The 15,228-nt window shown below is 44.0% G+C and overlaps 1 protein-coding gene across 1 annotated transcript in view; it reads right to left on the bottom strand.

The window, feature by feature from the left end:
- MED13L (mediator complex subunit 13L) overlaps positions 1-15,228 on the bottom strand; it is a 167,170-nt gene that overhangs the window by 30,059 nt on the left and 121,883 nt on the right. Inside the window, exons 6-15 of the mRNA XM_031057473.1 lie at positions 14,714-14,859; positions 13,374-13,568; positions 12,796-12,987; positions 8,733-8,895; positions 7,795-7,899; positions 4,759-5,487; positions 3,872-4,094; positions 3,329-3,434; positions 2,818-2,942; positions 1,779-1,878 (exon numbers count right to left, since the gene is read on the bottom strand). Of these exons, the coding sequence (XP_030913333.1) occupies positions 1,779-1,878; positions 2,818-2,942; positions 3,329-3,434; positions 3,872-4,094; positions 4,759-5,487; positions 7,795-7,899; positions 8,733-8,895; positions 12,796-12,987; positions 13,374-13,568; positions 14,714-14,859 (2,084 nt within the window). The remainder of the gene's footprint in view (positions 1-1,778; positions 1,879-2,817; positions 2,943-3,328; positions 3,435-3,871; positions 4,095-4,758; positions 5,488-7,794; positions 7,900-8,732; positions 8,896-12,795; positions 12,988-13,373; positions 13,569-14,713; positions 14,860-15,228) is intronic.

Here is a 15,228-nt window from a genome sequence, read left to right as displayed (position 1 = left end):
AAGAAACTCTTTTCCACCAACATTAGTATGGAATACAATGTTCAGGCTGGCAGCTGGATTGGCTCCTTCTGTTTCTCAGCAGAGAGAGGTGCTTTAGGCACTGGAAGGGGACAGGGAGGAAGGTGAAAATGAAAGGTGACCAGTAGGAATTTATGATGCTGTACAAGGCACTTCAGCTCCCCACAGACACTGCTGTGCCTCCACAGCTGGTGGCAAGGCCACGGCTACAAGTGGAGGGTATCTGTTTGACTTCACACTACATCATTTTCTCACCTCCAGCTCACTCCACTTAGCAAAATTCTGCAGTGCAGATTCATAAAAAAGTTTAATTACAAAAAATCCCCCAACCCTACAGCAACAGGCAACTATCATCATTCATTTTCATGTGTGTCATGCTTGAAAAAGCTTTGCATATTTTAAAAAGCTATGGATCAACTAAACCTGTCAAAATCCAATCTCTGTATACTTCAGACTTCTACATTTAAGTAAATCAGCACAGCTTTTATGGGTCCATAAAACTCTGACTCATCTCCTTCAGACTGGTTTTTTTCTTCACCTCAATTTGTTCTCATTACCAGCTGAAGTTAATGAGAAGGTATTAAAGAATGATTTGCAGAGAGATTGGATTTCTGCTTATAGTGGCCACAGAAATCAAACACTTTCCTTCTCACCACAAAGTAATTTGTAATTTGATTTGTTACTATTATACCAAAAATTCTCACCTTCCTCCTGTCCCACAAACACAGACACATTTCTCCTTCATCTCAAGAGAAATGCCACCTACACCAATAGAATCAGAGACCTGTTCAGGTCAGAAAAGCCCTCTAAGATCATCAACTCCAACCACTCCCAGCACCGCCAAGGCCCCATTGACCCACGTCCCCAGGTGCCACATGCACAGGGCTGGTAAATCCCTCCAGAGATGGGGACTGCAGCACTGCCTTGGGCAGCTGTGCCAGGGCTTTACAATCCTTTCAGTGAAGGAATTTTCCCAATATCCAACGTGAGCCTCCCCTGGCACACCTGAGGCCGTTCCCTCTCCTCCTGTCCCTGTTCCCTGGGAGCAGAGCCCGACTCCCCCAGCTGCCCTCTCCTGTCGGGTGCAAGAAATGCAGCAAAGCCCTCAAACCTCAGAGTACAAGTTACTATTCCCAAGAGCTGTTGGAACAGTCCTTAGAAAAAAAGCAATCTTATTTCATACAATTTCAGAAGTTTCCTGCACTCCCATAACCTCCCTTGTCCATGTGCAGAGCCTGCACAAGCATCACTAGCACAACCATCTATAAAAGGTCCACACCACACCTCCAATTAGAACCCAGCATTTTGATTTTAATCATGCACTTCCAAATCCAGATTAAACCCTGAAGGTGATTTTAGTTTTAATTTGTCAAATGTTCAATGCAATTTTCTTCCAAGACAGGTTGCACCATCATGGCCATGGTTTTAAATTCTTCAATTTTGTTAAGTAGAAGGATTTATACTTAAAGAGGGATTTGGTAGTGGTTGAAGTGCCCAACAGCGAGCAGAGAAGAAAGGGGAAAGCTTCCAAAGGAAGATTTGTAACAAATCCCTCCCATAGTTCTAGACAACTAAGACAACAATGTCAACAGAAGAGTACCTCACATATCAGTAGGCTCATTAAAAATCCATGTCTGTATTACCACTGCCCTCATTAAATCTGACAATTGCAGCACAGGACCACCCTCAGTGAGCCCAGTGTCCCTGCAGGGCTGTGCAGTGAGCCGGGGGGGGTGTGAGCTGAGGAGCTCGGTACTCACTGGGAGGATAAGGAACCGCGGTCCGGCCGTCCTTGCCCAGCGGCCGCTCCTCGGAGCCCGCTGCCGGCAGCTTGGAGGAGCGCAGGGCTGGGGACACGGCCTGCAACACCAAACGCTGCAGTCAGCACAGCCTGACACCTCTCAGTGGCACCACACAGCAAACACAATCGCTGCTTTTCTAATCCCCCACCCGCTGCCCACAAGGAGTCTGGATTTTTTCCCCTCTTTCAACACTAAAAACAGAAAGAAATATTTGCCTGTCTATATATCCCCCCATAAACTAATGCATACATATAACTATACATTTTTATAGTTCTATACATACACACATTATATTCAAAATGTTATCACAAGCCCTGGGCTTGAAATGCATGCGGCTGCTCTATTTCCATGTTTGGATTACTCCAAGGTAGTAATGGGAATATGACACAGAGTGAGCCCAACACAGGCAAATGTTAAGACAGGAGAAACATTAGGGCTGTCCAGGGTAACTTCTGGGAAGAAAGTAAATTTTTATTTTGACAGATCAGTCCTCTGGTAGATTTGCATATTAACTGTGGCATCTGAAGTGCAGTTTGTGTGGAAAAGTCCTGCCAAGAAAAGGCATAAGACTTTTAAACACTGTTATCTACTAACAGTCACTTTAAGACCACCTTCTGGATCATTATGGTTGTATTGGATTATGCTTAAAGATAGTGACTATCCAAATTTTTGCCTTCCCAGGCAATTTACTGCCCCCCATAACTGATATAAATCTGCACTTCCCTCTGCATTTCCAAACATGCAGCAACTATTTCTCTTTGAACTGAAATGAAGTGCTTGGAGGAATATGAGGTAACATGACTCAGAGGATTACTGGAATCCTGTAAGGTTGAATTTACTTTTCTTTGGGCAGGTTCTCAGACAACGTAAAAGAACCCATCACCAATTAATAGCCCGCCTACCTGGAAACCCTCTCTCTCCCATCTATTGGGGATAATCATTCCCACTAGAAATCTGTTTCTTGGCCTACAGAACACCCATCCCCACAAGGACTCACCCCAAGCTCATCCTCGTCGGAGTTGTCGAAGATGTTGTCGAGGTCGTGCAGGGACGGGGCCAGGTCGGTGACCTGGGTGAGGCTGCCGGAGCCGGCCCTGCCGGCAGCGCCCTCCTGCCGCGGGTCTGCCAGCACGAATGGAACAGTCAGGGAAACGGAGCACGGGCAGGGAAACTGAGCAGAGTCAGGGAAACGCAGCACGGGCAGCAGCAGAGCAGCACCTCTGCCCCGCAGCACTGAGCCCTCTGCTCTGCTGGAGCCTTGCAGGCTGAGCAGCGACCACCCAGGGTCAGCCAAGATACAAGGAAGGAGCTGCTGCTGCTCATTTAATATTCTAAAAAATATATAATTGTTTTTATAAAAAGGACAAGGAAAACCAAGTTTTTTCCAGCTTGGGACTGTCTGTAGCTCTGATGTTACAGACAAAAGTTCAGATGTGATTTTTCCCTCCACATGTTATGGCATATAGGTATTTTTGCTTTGCAGACCAAATTAAAAAGCTGTAACTCACCAGTCTTAGGAGCAGAACTGAAAATAGACATGGCATCTTTTCCATCAGGAACTGGTGTGGAATGGCCCGTTGGGGGGATTTCCTTGGAACCAATCCCATCTTCTGACTATACAAAAAACCAAAGAGATTTCATGGCTGTGAATTTAGGCTATGTAAGAACAAATGTTTTGCTATGTCCAGCCAGACTCAGGGGTCTGAGTTAAATATAAGATTTACAAAGGATTCCATGGACATCATTGAACTCTGACAGCCAGTCCAGGTAATTAACCACCTTAAATTCTCCAGGAAAAAACATCTTTTAGAATGTTTACTTGCACAGCCAAACACCAAAACAACTCCATAAAGGATAACATACATAAGGAGCATCGTGCACATGATAATATAAAATAATATTTTTTTAAAAAATTAAATATAAATATATACATGTCTGATTTTGTTCTGTGGAACAAGACTTGTGTCTTCCAGAGAGCTGTAGAGCAAACACTGTGCTACAGGATAAATCCCACAAGAACATTAATGCCAAAGACTGGATTTACACCTTACCTTGTTCTTTTTCAAAGGATCTTTCTCAGCCCCAAGTTTGCATTTTTTATTGACAGTGAAACTGTACTTGATGTCTCCATCTTCGAAGGTGTAAGGATCACTGGTGTCCCCCCAGCCTTCTCCAGGAGGTTGTAGTAGAGGCAAGGGGTCAAGATAGTTCAAGGTCTGCACTGGTTTCTGCTCTTCCAAAATTTTAAACCGTTTATTAGGTTGTGCTAAGAGCCTGAAGTGAAAATAAACAAGTAAGGCCAACATGAAACAAAACCAGCACAATCTGCAGCTGTCACACAAACACAGCTCACTCCCCCTTGATCAAGTAGAAATGTTATGAGCACTATCTCATCAAATAAAGGATGTATTGGATACATTTAAACATTAAATACCTTACTGTATTAAGACCTACTTTGGGACAATGAAAGAAGAATCAATTTTGTCACTGTATAAATGAAAACACTTTGAAGTCCAGTCTTCCTGTGTTTTTCAGGCTGAAACCCTTTTCAGCCTAGCAAACTCCATTGTAATTACCAAACCCAACAGTCTTTTAACTCAATAACTCTTCCTCAGTAATTTTTCCTATACATTTTCATTAACTACTCTCTCTAGTGCATTTTTTTAAAATGCATTATCAGAATGCTACAGTAATTTTTAGGTTAGCAAAAAATACAAAAATAGGCTACAAAGAGATTGATCAGTTCTTGTAGTGTCCAACAGAAAGCCAGATATGGAAAAGGCAAGCATCCTGCACTAGAGTGTTTCTATTTAACTATTTGGTGCTCTCTGCAGCATCTGTGATGGTGAAGCCTTAGCCTTTCTGAGTTGAAAAGCAGAAATTAGAGTTTGGTGATGATTAGAGCTGCCCAGCTCCCCTGCTCAGAGTGCTCTCTCACCTTTTCAGTGCAGTGCTGTCAGGGTTGATCTCCATCCTGCCATCATACCTCTCACACGGCAGCTCTGGCGGCCGGAACTCGGGGTCGTCACTTGAAGGGACACTATAGGTCCTCCACACGTCCACGGCCTCGTTGCTCTGAGTTATGCCACAGTACAAGGCTGTCTCACTGACCTCTGCCATCAGAGGTAACCTCTGTCCCACCAGGACTGTCCTGTCATCTAAGGTGGGCAGGGGCTGCAGCTCCGGCCCGCTGCCGTAGAGTGCTGGGTTCACAGGAACGGAAGGGGGGTCCAGGTTCTCTGCCTCCTGACCTCTGGGCTGGGGGCTCAGGGTGGGAGGCAGAGGGGAAGTGGGGGAATGGGGTGAATCCATAGGATTCATATTAATTTGCTTGCTTGCATTTCTAGCAGGTAGCGGGAGCGGCTTCTCGTATTTCCTGGAACTGGGGACTTCCAAGGCGGCCTCCATCCCGGCCAGGCCCAGCTTCTGCCCGGCCGCCTCCTGCTCCATGCAGAGCTCTTCAGTCACCGAGGGCCGATGGTGGAAAGGCATCAGGGGCCTTTTCTGCAGTTTCTCTCCCTTGTCCTGCCGCTCGGTGGTTTTGTGCTTTGAGGAGGCAGGAGGGGGCAGTGCCGAGGCCGCCGCCGTCCCCACGGGGAAGCCGGGCTGGGGCAGCGTGGGGGGCCGGCCCGAGGCACCGGCGCAGCGCTGCTTGAACACCTTGTGCCTGGAGGAGGAGGAGAGAAAGCACTCACTGCATGCTCCGGGCAGTTACCCACCGCAGGGGAAAGGCAAACCTAAAGAACAGCCCTGAGAAACCTCCTGTCTGCTCCTGATCTTTTAACAGCCTTTTAATTTCTGCCTGATGCAGGAAGTTTGAATAAATATTTTTAAATATTCAAAACAAAATAATGCAGTAACATACAATCTTATTACTGGCTTCATGTGGCTTTTTTCACTTTGTATCCAGTATCTTTGAGACTGAGAAGCACAGGATTGAATTTCAGTGTTTCAGGTCCTGCTAAAAAGTATTTTCATCATACTGATGATGATTCCCAATGATGTGACAACAGGGATATAACTCTGCCCATACTTTTGTTGGTCTTTTTTGTTGTTCAGGGCTTTTTGTTTAGCTGTTTATTTGATTTTATTAAGCTAAACAGAAATTGAAAGATGTGTTTGTGCTTAACATTGAAACCTGTTTAAAAATAAACACCATTTCAAAAGGAATCACTCCATTCCTATTTTATGAACAACAGGACAACAAAAACCCATTTCAAAACATGTAATGTGCTTTTTACTTAAAAAAGATAACTTACATGATCACAAGTGAAGTGGGCTACATTGGAGATACTCAACTCTGTTTGTGGGTGCAGACACAACATTTTGTGCTTGCTGTCCCTGTTCCCTGGAAGCATCCAGGCTTGTGGGGTTATCCCAGCTTTCTGCAGGGCTTTGCTGTTCCCAGGACATGCTGCAGATTCCCTGCAGCAGCAGATGGTCTGTGCCTGCAATCACCCTAATGTGCAGCTAATGCCCTGGTAACTGGAGATTTGCCTTAAGCATGTTCTTGTAACATTTCATTGCCTTAATTCTCCATCATTCACCGTATTTTAACTGACTGCAGAGAATTATTTCAGACATTCTGCTCCTCACACACCAAGCTGGGTCTGCAGGAGACTGAATTTGATGCTGAGTACCAGACAGCCCTTTGAGACTCCAGATCTAAGATCATATCCTGACATTTATCCAGTACATGGAATGGGCACAGAAATGACTAAAACAATTTCTATATGCCAGTCGCTGCTCAGGTTCTGCAGCTACACACAAAGAACTTATTGCTGTTTGAAATCAGGTACTGCCTTCATTTTAAGGATAATGTTTCCATTTCCCAGCTGCTGTGTTTACCAGCTCCAGCATGATGCAGTTATCAGTGGAGGGATGAACAGACAGTGTGAAATTCCAAGTGCAGCTGAACCTATCCACAGAGCCAGGCTCCCACTGCCCACTGTTGATCCCCATGCTTTCCAGGCAAAGCTGGACCTCAGTTTTCCACAGGAACACTTGGCATTCTGACAAAACATTTATCTGTTCCAAATTCTTGGGTATATAAATACAAACAATGTGTATAATCAGGGAAGAAGAGCTGCAGAAAGCATCCTCTCACTTGGGATAGAGCAGAGAGTCTCCAGGTTGAACATTCCACCCTTGTAGGATGCACAGTCCCTTCATCCCTTCCTCTGACTACACAAAGAAGAACTGCATCCTTAAGGAATAACTTCTTTTGGTCAAGGTGCTTTTATCACCTATCTTACGAGTAGATGGTGACCTTGGGAATTCAGAATTTCAGTAGAAGTGTTTCACTGGACTATTTTACTGCAAACTGGGGGCTTTTCTAGTTCTGTAACATCTCTCTGATAGTTTTAAGAATGGTTAAGCATATTGGTGATGATGGTTTGCCTTTCCTGAGTGAGGAGTTCTGAAATTCTAACCACCCAAAGATGACAGATAACTTTAATAACCTCCTAAAGTGTTTGTGTGAGTGAGCTGTGAATTCTTTCTGATCCAGTGACAGAGGGTGACCAGGCTGCAAAGGTTTCATATTCTCTTGTGTGGGTTTGGTGCCATGGCAGATCAACCAGAGGCACATGAAGTGATTTGCAGGGATGTTTCCCCTCTTCCTTCAAATATCAGGATAATCACAAACTTAGGAAGAGCCTGCCCTCTTCACCACAAGCCTTAACCACTTAACCAAAGGTTACAGTCTGAAAAGCTGCAGGATGAGTTCCTTATGAATGGGAACTGTTGGAGTGATTCTGGCCCCAGTACCATCCTATTTCCACGTGGATTGGCTCCTGCAAGTGACAGTGGGCTGAGATGCAGATTCATCCCCCAAATGTGATCAGAGGTTTGATATTACAATTTCTTCTTGTCTCAGCTAAAGCTGAGATAACTCTCTTCTGTAAGTGTACCTCTGTCTGAATTAAGCAGGGCTCTCACAATATGACAAATGTTTATTCTCTTCAAAGCTCACCTGGAACAAGAACAACTGACTCTTTGGACTGGATCCACAAAATCCCATGAAACACTGTTGTTAGGAACTTCCTCCTCCAAATTTGCAGCTGTAATTTGACTCCTCCTGAAGAAGAGAAAATTATTTTAGTAATCATCACCTTCTGAAGAACAAAATTTTTAAAATGTACATAATTAATATATGTTCCCCTCAGATAAATTATTTCCTTCTACCTGACCTTTGAAATTGACAGCAGATCCCTGTACTACTCCTTAAATTTACAGTTTGATTTATGTAGGAGGAAGGTCTCAGCTCTGTGTCAGATAACTCTGTCTGGAGTCCAAGCACAAGAAGCAAGGGGAAAGCCATTTAAACTGTTTCTGGAAATTAGTCTGACATACCAAATGAGAAAATTGCATGGATATAGGAAAAAAGAAATATTTCAGGGCTCACCATGCCATGATACACTTTAAATCTCCAGTACTAAAGGTCTATGATACTATCATCTATTTATACACTCTTGTCAATTGAAATTTTAGTCCAACTCATGTAAGGTTTCACATATACTCCCCTTAGAGCCCTAAATATCAAATATATACAATGTGTCCTGCAGCCACCCAGCTTTCAGTGTAGTAACTACAACAGGAGATGGAAGTTGCTATCTCTAACTCTGAGAGCACTTGGCTGAAGGCACAACCTATGGATGTGTGGCCTTAAGGACTGTCACAATTAGGGTACACATCTGCAAATTCAATGGGAAGTGTCAGGAGCTCTCAGCTGAACAGAGGGATAAATTTTCTTTAATAATACAACATTTTCTTTGATAATGGTGTTTGGCATCATTAGCTCTGATTGGTGGCAAAGGAACCCTATAAAGAATAACATTAGGGCAAACTATGACAATTTTAGCTGTATATTATGTGTTACAAATAAGCAAAGCATGAGGACTGCTGCCATACTTGGACTGTGCCCTGTTGAGGATGCATTCCTTCCACACACGGTGAACAATACGGTTGTGAAATTTGGGAGTAATCTTGCTTGATTTCTTTGGACTGTGGACACTGACTGTCCCCTCCTGCACAGCTGGATGGCTGATGCTGCTCTGAGAGCAGCCACTTTCTCCTGCAAGAGAAATAAAGCATTAATGTCAGAACTGTTCTTCATATTGTCACTTGCTATTTTTTCCTGGAAGTCTCTTAGCAGGCTGCTGACTACACCAATGTTCACATTCACTGGGAATGCTCAGAGCATCCTTACAAACACATTTAAAGCAACACTCCCTTTGAGGTAACAAAGATGGCACTGAGTTGTACCACAGGCATGGGCAATAGAGTTGTGCAAGTACTGCACCTCATGTGATGTGACACACTCTGTATATTCTATATCTCTGTGTATCTATAAAAAATACACTCCCTAATAAATGGAGGTACTTTAGATAGCCCCTACAGCTCTGGACTGAATCACCAAGAAGTAGTGAAGATAGAGCTTTTCCATTATTATCCTGTATGTTAAACTTGAATTTATATAGTCTTTGGTGAGTTGCTTTAAAGATGAAATTTATAATAATATGGATGGTCCTAAAAGCATCTATTAAAGAAAACTAATAATTTATGTAGAATATTTCAAAGCAAGGATCAGTTCTTTATACTCAATATTAAACCTCAGCGAAGAAATGAATGGATCACTGATGCTTTCCTACAGACACAGGCTGGGAGAGCTGGGGGTGCTCAGCCTGGGGAAGAGAAGGCTCCAGGGACAGCTCAGAGCCCCTTCCTGGAGAGGGGGCTCTGCGACAGAGCCCCCCTCTGGGTTGGAGAGGGACTTGGGACAAGGGACAGAGGGACAGGACAGAGAATGGCTGCCCACTGCCAGAGGGCAGGGATAGATTGGTGGGGGGGCGGCCCTGGCCACAGAGAAGCTGTGGCTGCCTCTGCATCCCTGGCAGTGTCCAAGGCCAGGCTGGACAGGGCTTGGAGCAGCCTGGGACAGTGGAAGATGTCCCTGCCCATGGCAGGGGTGGATTGAGGCTGAGGTCCTTTCCAACCCAAACCACTCTGGGATTCTATGCCCTTTCTTTACAATATGCTTGAACTGAAATACTAAAATCAAAACTGGCTTTGGTGAGATTTTCCAGTTGAGGTCTACACTACTACAGAAATTTCCAACAGCTTATCACCAGTAGATACACTATTAACACAGCATATGATATTCTCAGTATGTATTTTCTGTGTGGTTATCAAAGAGATAACAAATGAAAATATTACTTCAACATGTTTGAAAGCCTGAAAACTCTCTCCACTCCATTCCTTCCTGTGATGCAGCAGCTTTTACCAGCTATTGTACAAGCAGATGCTTCTTTTCCTGCCCTGCAATGTGTTTCTGTTTAGCTGAACTGAACTCCAGCACATCCATCTTGCCAAGGCCGAGCTGCAGCAGCAGAGGGAGCTTTGGGTCCACTGGCCCGGGCAGGAGTCGCTGCTCTGGGCTGGAACAGCCAGGAGGGATCTGCTGCATTTTCACAAGGTCACACCAGGGTACAGAACACTTCGTCCTCCTGCTGACGCAATCCAAGCAGCCTCAAGTGTGACGTGCTGAAGGGACTCAGTGCTGCACATCACTGCAGCTAACAGGGAATCCTGCTGCTTGCCACCAGGTGATTTGCAAAACAACTTCTGAAATGGTGCACAAGCTGCCTAACCCTGCATCTTCTTTCATTCTTCACGTTATATATTTCTTTCTCCAGTTAGATCTTCCTTGATTATCTTTTTGTAAAGTCAAATATGGAAACCCCTGGCCATACTGAGGCTTGTGCCTCTAACCATGTACTTCACTGGCTTTAATGTTCTCCAGCAAGTGGGAACTTGACAGATAATCAAAAAACAAACAGGTCAGAACTTCAGAATTGGCAAATGTGCCCTTCTTTGGAGAAGGAATGCATGTAGAGACAAACATCACATGGACACAGAGGCATCACGTCAACAGCAGGAGGAAAACAAGGATAAGTCTGACGGGAAGGGAAGGACAGGAGGCACGAGGGGATAACCAAGGAACTACCAGGGCTTTCAAGTTACATTGGAATGCATTAAATATTGCTTTCTATAATGATGTAATATTTTTATACTATTGCTGTACTACAGTACAGCAATATACAGCATAACAGGAGACAGAACTGCACAGCAGGCAAAACCACTTTGTTCTCACACACTGACACTAATTTTTGGCCAAGAACATCCCTGGCACAGTCCTGGAACACACAGAGATACCTCTGGCAGGTAATGGTACAGTGAGTGGAGGACACAGCAGCCCCCACCAGAGGCCACTGCACAACCCCTGCAGTGCAGACTGGTTCCACTGGTGAAAAATGCCATTCTCCAGTTGCAGCAACAATTTGTTTTGTTACATACTTTAGACACAACCATGGAAAATGTGATAAAAAGAGAACTGAAGAGATCATCTAGTCCAGTCCTTGCTTTAAAGCTGGATCAACAAATTTAACTAATCTGTTTCTTAAGAACAACCTTCCAAAATGCCCCCACCAAACCTTCCAAAACCCATCACCCATCTGCTAATGGAACTTCTGTAGCTTCCCAACAGCTAACTTATTCCAACATTTCATTATCCTCCCTCAGAGCAAGTTTTTCCTCCTGTTTAACCTAGTTTTGCTTTGCTCCAGTTTAGATTCATTACATACTGGTTGCAGAGAAAAGCATATTCTTTTTCTCCTTGAAATTCCACTTCTTTAGACTAAAACACCTCAATTCTGTCCATCTTTTCCTGGAGGTCCTGTTTGCAAAATCCAGGATCACTCTCACTGTACTTTCTTGGACTCCAGACAGTTTGTCCACATCTTTAGGTGCTCCAAGCTGGACATGGCACTAAACCCACATTTTAAACAGTATTGGGCAGAACTGAAGTATTATTCCTGTGCCTCACACTAATCCAGTTTCTGGGTCCCACTAGTGATTCTGGACTGCATGACATGCTTTTCCAATCCATTTCTCCAGTTTAAAATGGTTTTTGATAAAAAAAGAATTCTTTCATTGTTTGCTGGAGAGGCACCCCTCTGATACAAATTCATGCTGCCCTCAAACAATAGCAGAGATCAAACAGAAGCTGTGACTGCCAGATTGGACAACATGAACACTTTTATATAAAATACAGTCTATGAATATTCAAAAATAGAATCCCCCTTGTAGCACTGTACAAGTGTAACAGGGTTTTGAAAATCTTAAAAATACAATAGCACATTAAAATATGCATCAATACTTGAACAGAGATTGTTATTTAAATGGTGATTGTCTTGCTTCAGTTAGTTATTAATTGGCTTCTTGCTTCTTTTAACTCTCAGTTCCTTTGAAAAACACCATTCCAAGTGAATTTACATCTCATGTTCTGACTTATTAGCAGTAAATACTAAATACTTTGATTGTCTTCGTCTATAGGCTCTAATCATGGACAAGTGAATCCAGACACGTTTTCTCTGCCTTTGCATCAAGGTTCAAAGGTTGGACTTGATGATCTTACAGGTCTGCTCCAACCTCAATGACTCTGTTATTCCAGGACTGACCCTGTTATGTGACAGAACTATGCCATAAAGGTTAAGCTTGGGAGCTCCTCAGTGAGGGCACAACAAGGATTCTTTAGCCCCATCTGGCTGCACAGTCTCACAGAAACTTGTAGCGTCTTTGACACTTCTATTGCTCTGTGAATTTTAGTAAGAGCTCCCCAACAGGTTCAAAAATTTTCAGAATTCAAGCAGAAGGTTGCCCAGTGGTGAGAGGTTTGTGTTGCTTTGCAGCACTGCACACAGATGTGCCTACAGGAAAGGGAGCTGAACTGAGTTTACCCTGTTTTGTGTAAAGGGGTGTTCACAGCACTGCCTTCCCTTCACCACAGACCTACAAAGTCCCCCCCCAACCCTCCTCCACTGCCTGCCTTTACCCTGCCCCTGCTCACACATGCACTCCCCAGGAGCTAAGCAAAGCCCAGAGTCTGAGCCCATCTCCCCAGCCCACTGCTTACCCATAACAGCCTGCTCTGGAGAGGTGGGGGGAGTCAGGGGCATCCCACAGGTACTGACAGGATCCTTCACGCTTCCAAGCCCCTGCTGTCCCACATTTATATGGCCTGCAGCACTGGCAGAGCTCTGTGACACTGGGATGTCACTCTGGGAGATGAGAACAAAGGCTGAAGGATACACCATCCTCACACCTCCTGCAGAAAAATGGGAAACCACAAGTCTTAGACATACCTGAAAATATCCAGCAACCACAGCTACTTCCACTTGTTTTCAATGTCAATTTGACAAAACTTATTATCTGAAATACAAAGAGCTAAGAATTTCCATGCTAATATACATCCAGCCCTCTGTAACCAGCACAGAGCTGAAACAAGTAGCTCAATCCAGTGAATAATGGCATGAGGGATACAGGGAGTACAAAAGCTTGAGGCGACAGAACTACTCAGATGTTCTGGTGTCAAGAGAGCTACAAGAGAATACAGGAAAATTATAATGGCTCTTTCTGATTAATTAGATGACTTTTTTTTTTTTCAAATCACGGGGAGGAAAATAATCTTTCAGGCAGAATATTGAAACTTACCAACAATGACTTCAACTGCCACAGGGAAATCGTTGTCATATCCCAGCTCTTCCTCCTCTTTCATGCCTTCCTTTTTCTTCAGCACCATGGGGTAGAAGTACTGCCACTCCTCCATCAGCTTCCGAGTGGCAGGGTCTGACATTTTGTAGGACTGGCCCGTCAGGGTCCCGTTCAGGCCATAAGGACTCACCAGCACTGCAACACAACAAACAGCAGCCCTGAAGGACTCAGCAGCACTGCAGGAGAACAAGCAACAGTCCCACAGCAGGGCTGCTCCAGCTCTGCCTGAGCCACTCCTCCACTGCCTGAGGACTGAAGGGTCCAGGGAAAGCCACTGCAAAACCCAGTGCAGGTGGGAATCCAAAGCCACAGAGCACTGAGCCCTCCCGAGCTAACACAGGACCCCGTGGCAGTTTGGGTTCATCATTTCCACTGTGAATGAAATTCCAGCAACCCCAGTGTAGTGAAACAGCATTCAGGGATGAGCACTCATGGAAAGAAGTGAGGACAGGGACATTTGAGACTTCTCAGCTTTAAAAGGGATAGATAATACATAAAGAACAGTCACAACAAACAAGGAAAATGACTTGCTTAACAACAGGTATTTCCATTCTGACTCAATTTTGCTTTTAGCTGTATTTGATTTGAGTCATGAATTCAGCTCACTGAAATAAAATGTATGACTGAAGTGCCTGAGCCTCTGTCAAAGCTTTATGTGTAGACACAAAATGTTTTCAATAAAGCTTCTATAAATTAACATCTCTATAAATGATCATTTCATGTGTCTCTGGGTGGGTTTTTTTTGACTCTGTGTTGAACTTTACTAAGATTTCTTGCTTTAATTGCTTTGAAATTATAATTTCAGACTGTAGTAAAGACAGCATAATGCAATGACTCAAAATTCTTAATGTTTTTCTTTTTTTTTTAGAGCATCACATGAAAACTGCATTATGAATTTATTAAGCCATCAACTTAATTCTGTAAAATTTTAATTTCTTACTCTGGCAAATAAATAGTCACAGATACTTAAAGTTTTTCATTGTTTCTACTACATTTTCATACCCACCCACCCCTTGTTTTTAAAATAAAACAGTAAATAGTTGCCAATGTATGAATGAAAAGCAGTCCCGAACCAGATAAGCTCAGTATTTGCATCCACATGGGATTCACAGAGAGACCATGTCAGAAAACCACATGTGTGCACTGACTTTCTTAAATACTACATCTTTTTAAACTGCAATGACTGATTGGTTTGGCGTGGAATGTTACCAACAGTGTGAACAGATAGCGAGTTCTGGAGAACCATCCCCCCAGGGCCGATGTCCCGGGAAGCTCGGTACCTTGGAAGGGCGAGGGGGAGTTCTGGGCCATCTGGATGTGCTCCTCGGTGATCAGGTAGATGGGCTGGTGCTGGGCAATCTCCACGCTCGTGCACACGTTGCTCTCCCCGTGCAGGAAGAACGTGAAGGCACACGACAAGTGCTCACTGCAGGACACAGGAGACAAAAGGAAACATTTATCGGTGTTAATGGGCTCCGGGAGGGAAATTCAGAGCTCCGAGGCCAAGCACACATGCTCCTGTCCTGTCCTGAGGCTCACTGCCTGGCCGGGAATCATATAAAGAGAGGGATCTGTCACCAGACAAATAACCGACAATGCTGGCAGCTGTCTCGTCGATGTGTTTTCCTACTTGTCTCATTACAAATAAATGGGATTTTAACCAGAATTCAAGCGATAAAATGATAGGTCTTTAGAAATTCTTCGAAGTTCACCCTGTGAGAAATAGCCATCCACTTTTCATAAATTTAGATAGGTTTATTAAACAGAAGACTGAATAGAGAAAATGTTACAGGGC

This window comes from Geospiza fortis, unplaced genomic scaffold (genome assembly GCF_000277835.1).
Source record: "Geospiza fortis unplaced genomic scaffold, GeoFor_1.0 scaffold408, whole genome shotgun sequence".
Taxonomy (NCBI): Eukaryota; Metazoa; Chordata; class Aves; order Passeriformes; family Thraupidae; genus Geospiza; species Geospiza fortis.
This window is presented reverse-complemented; position numbering and strand designations above follow the sequence as displayed.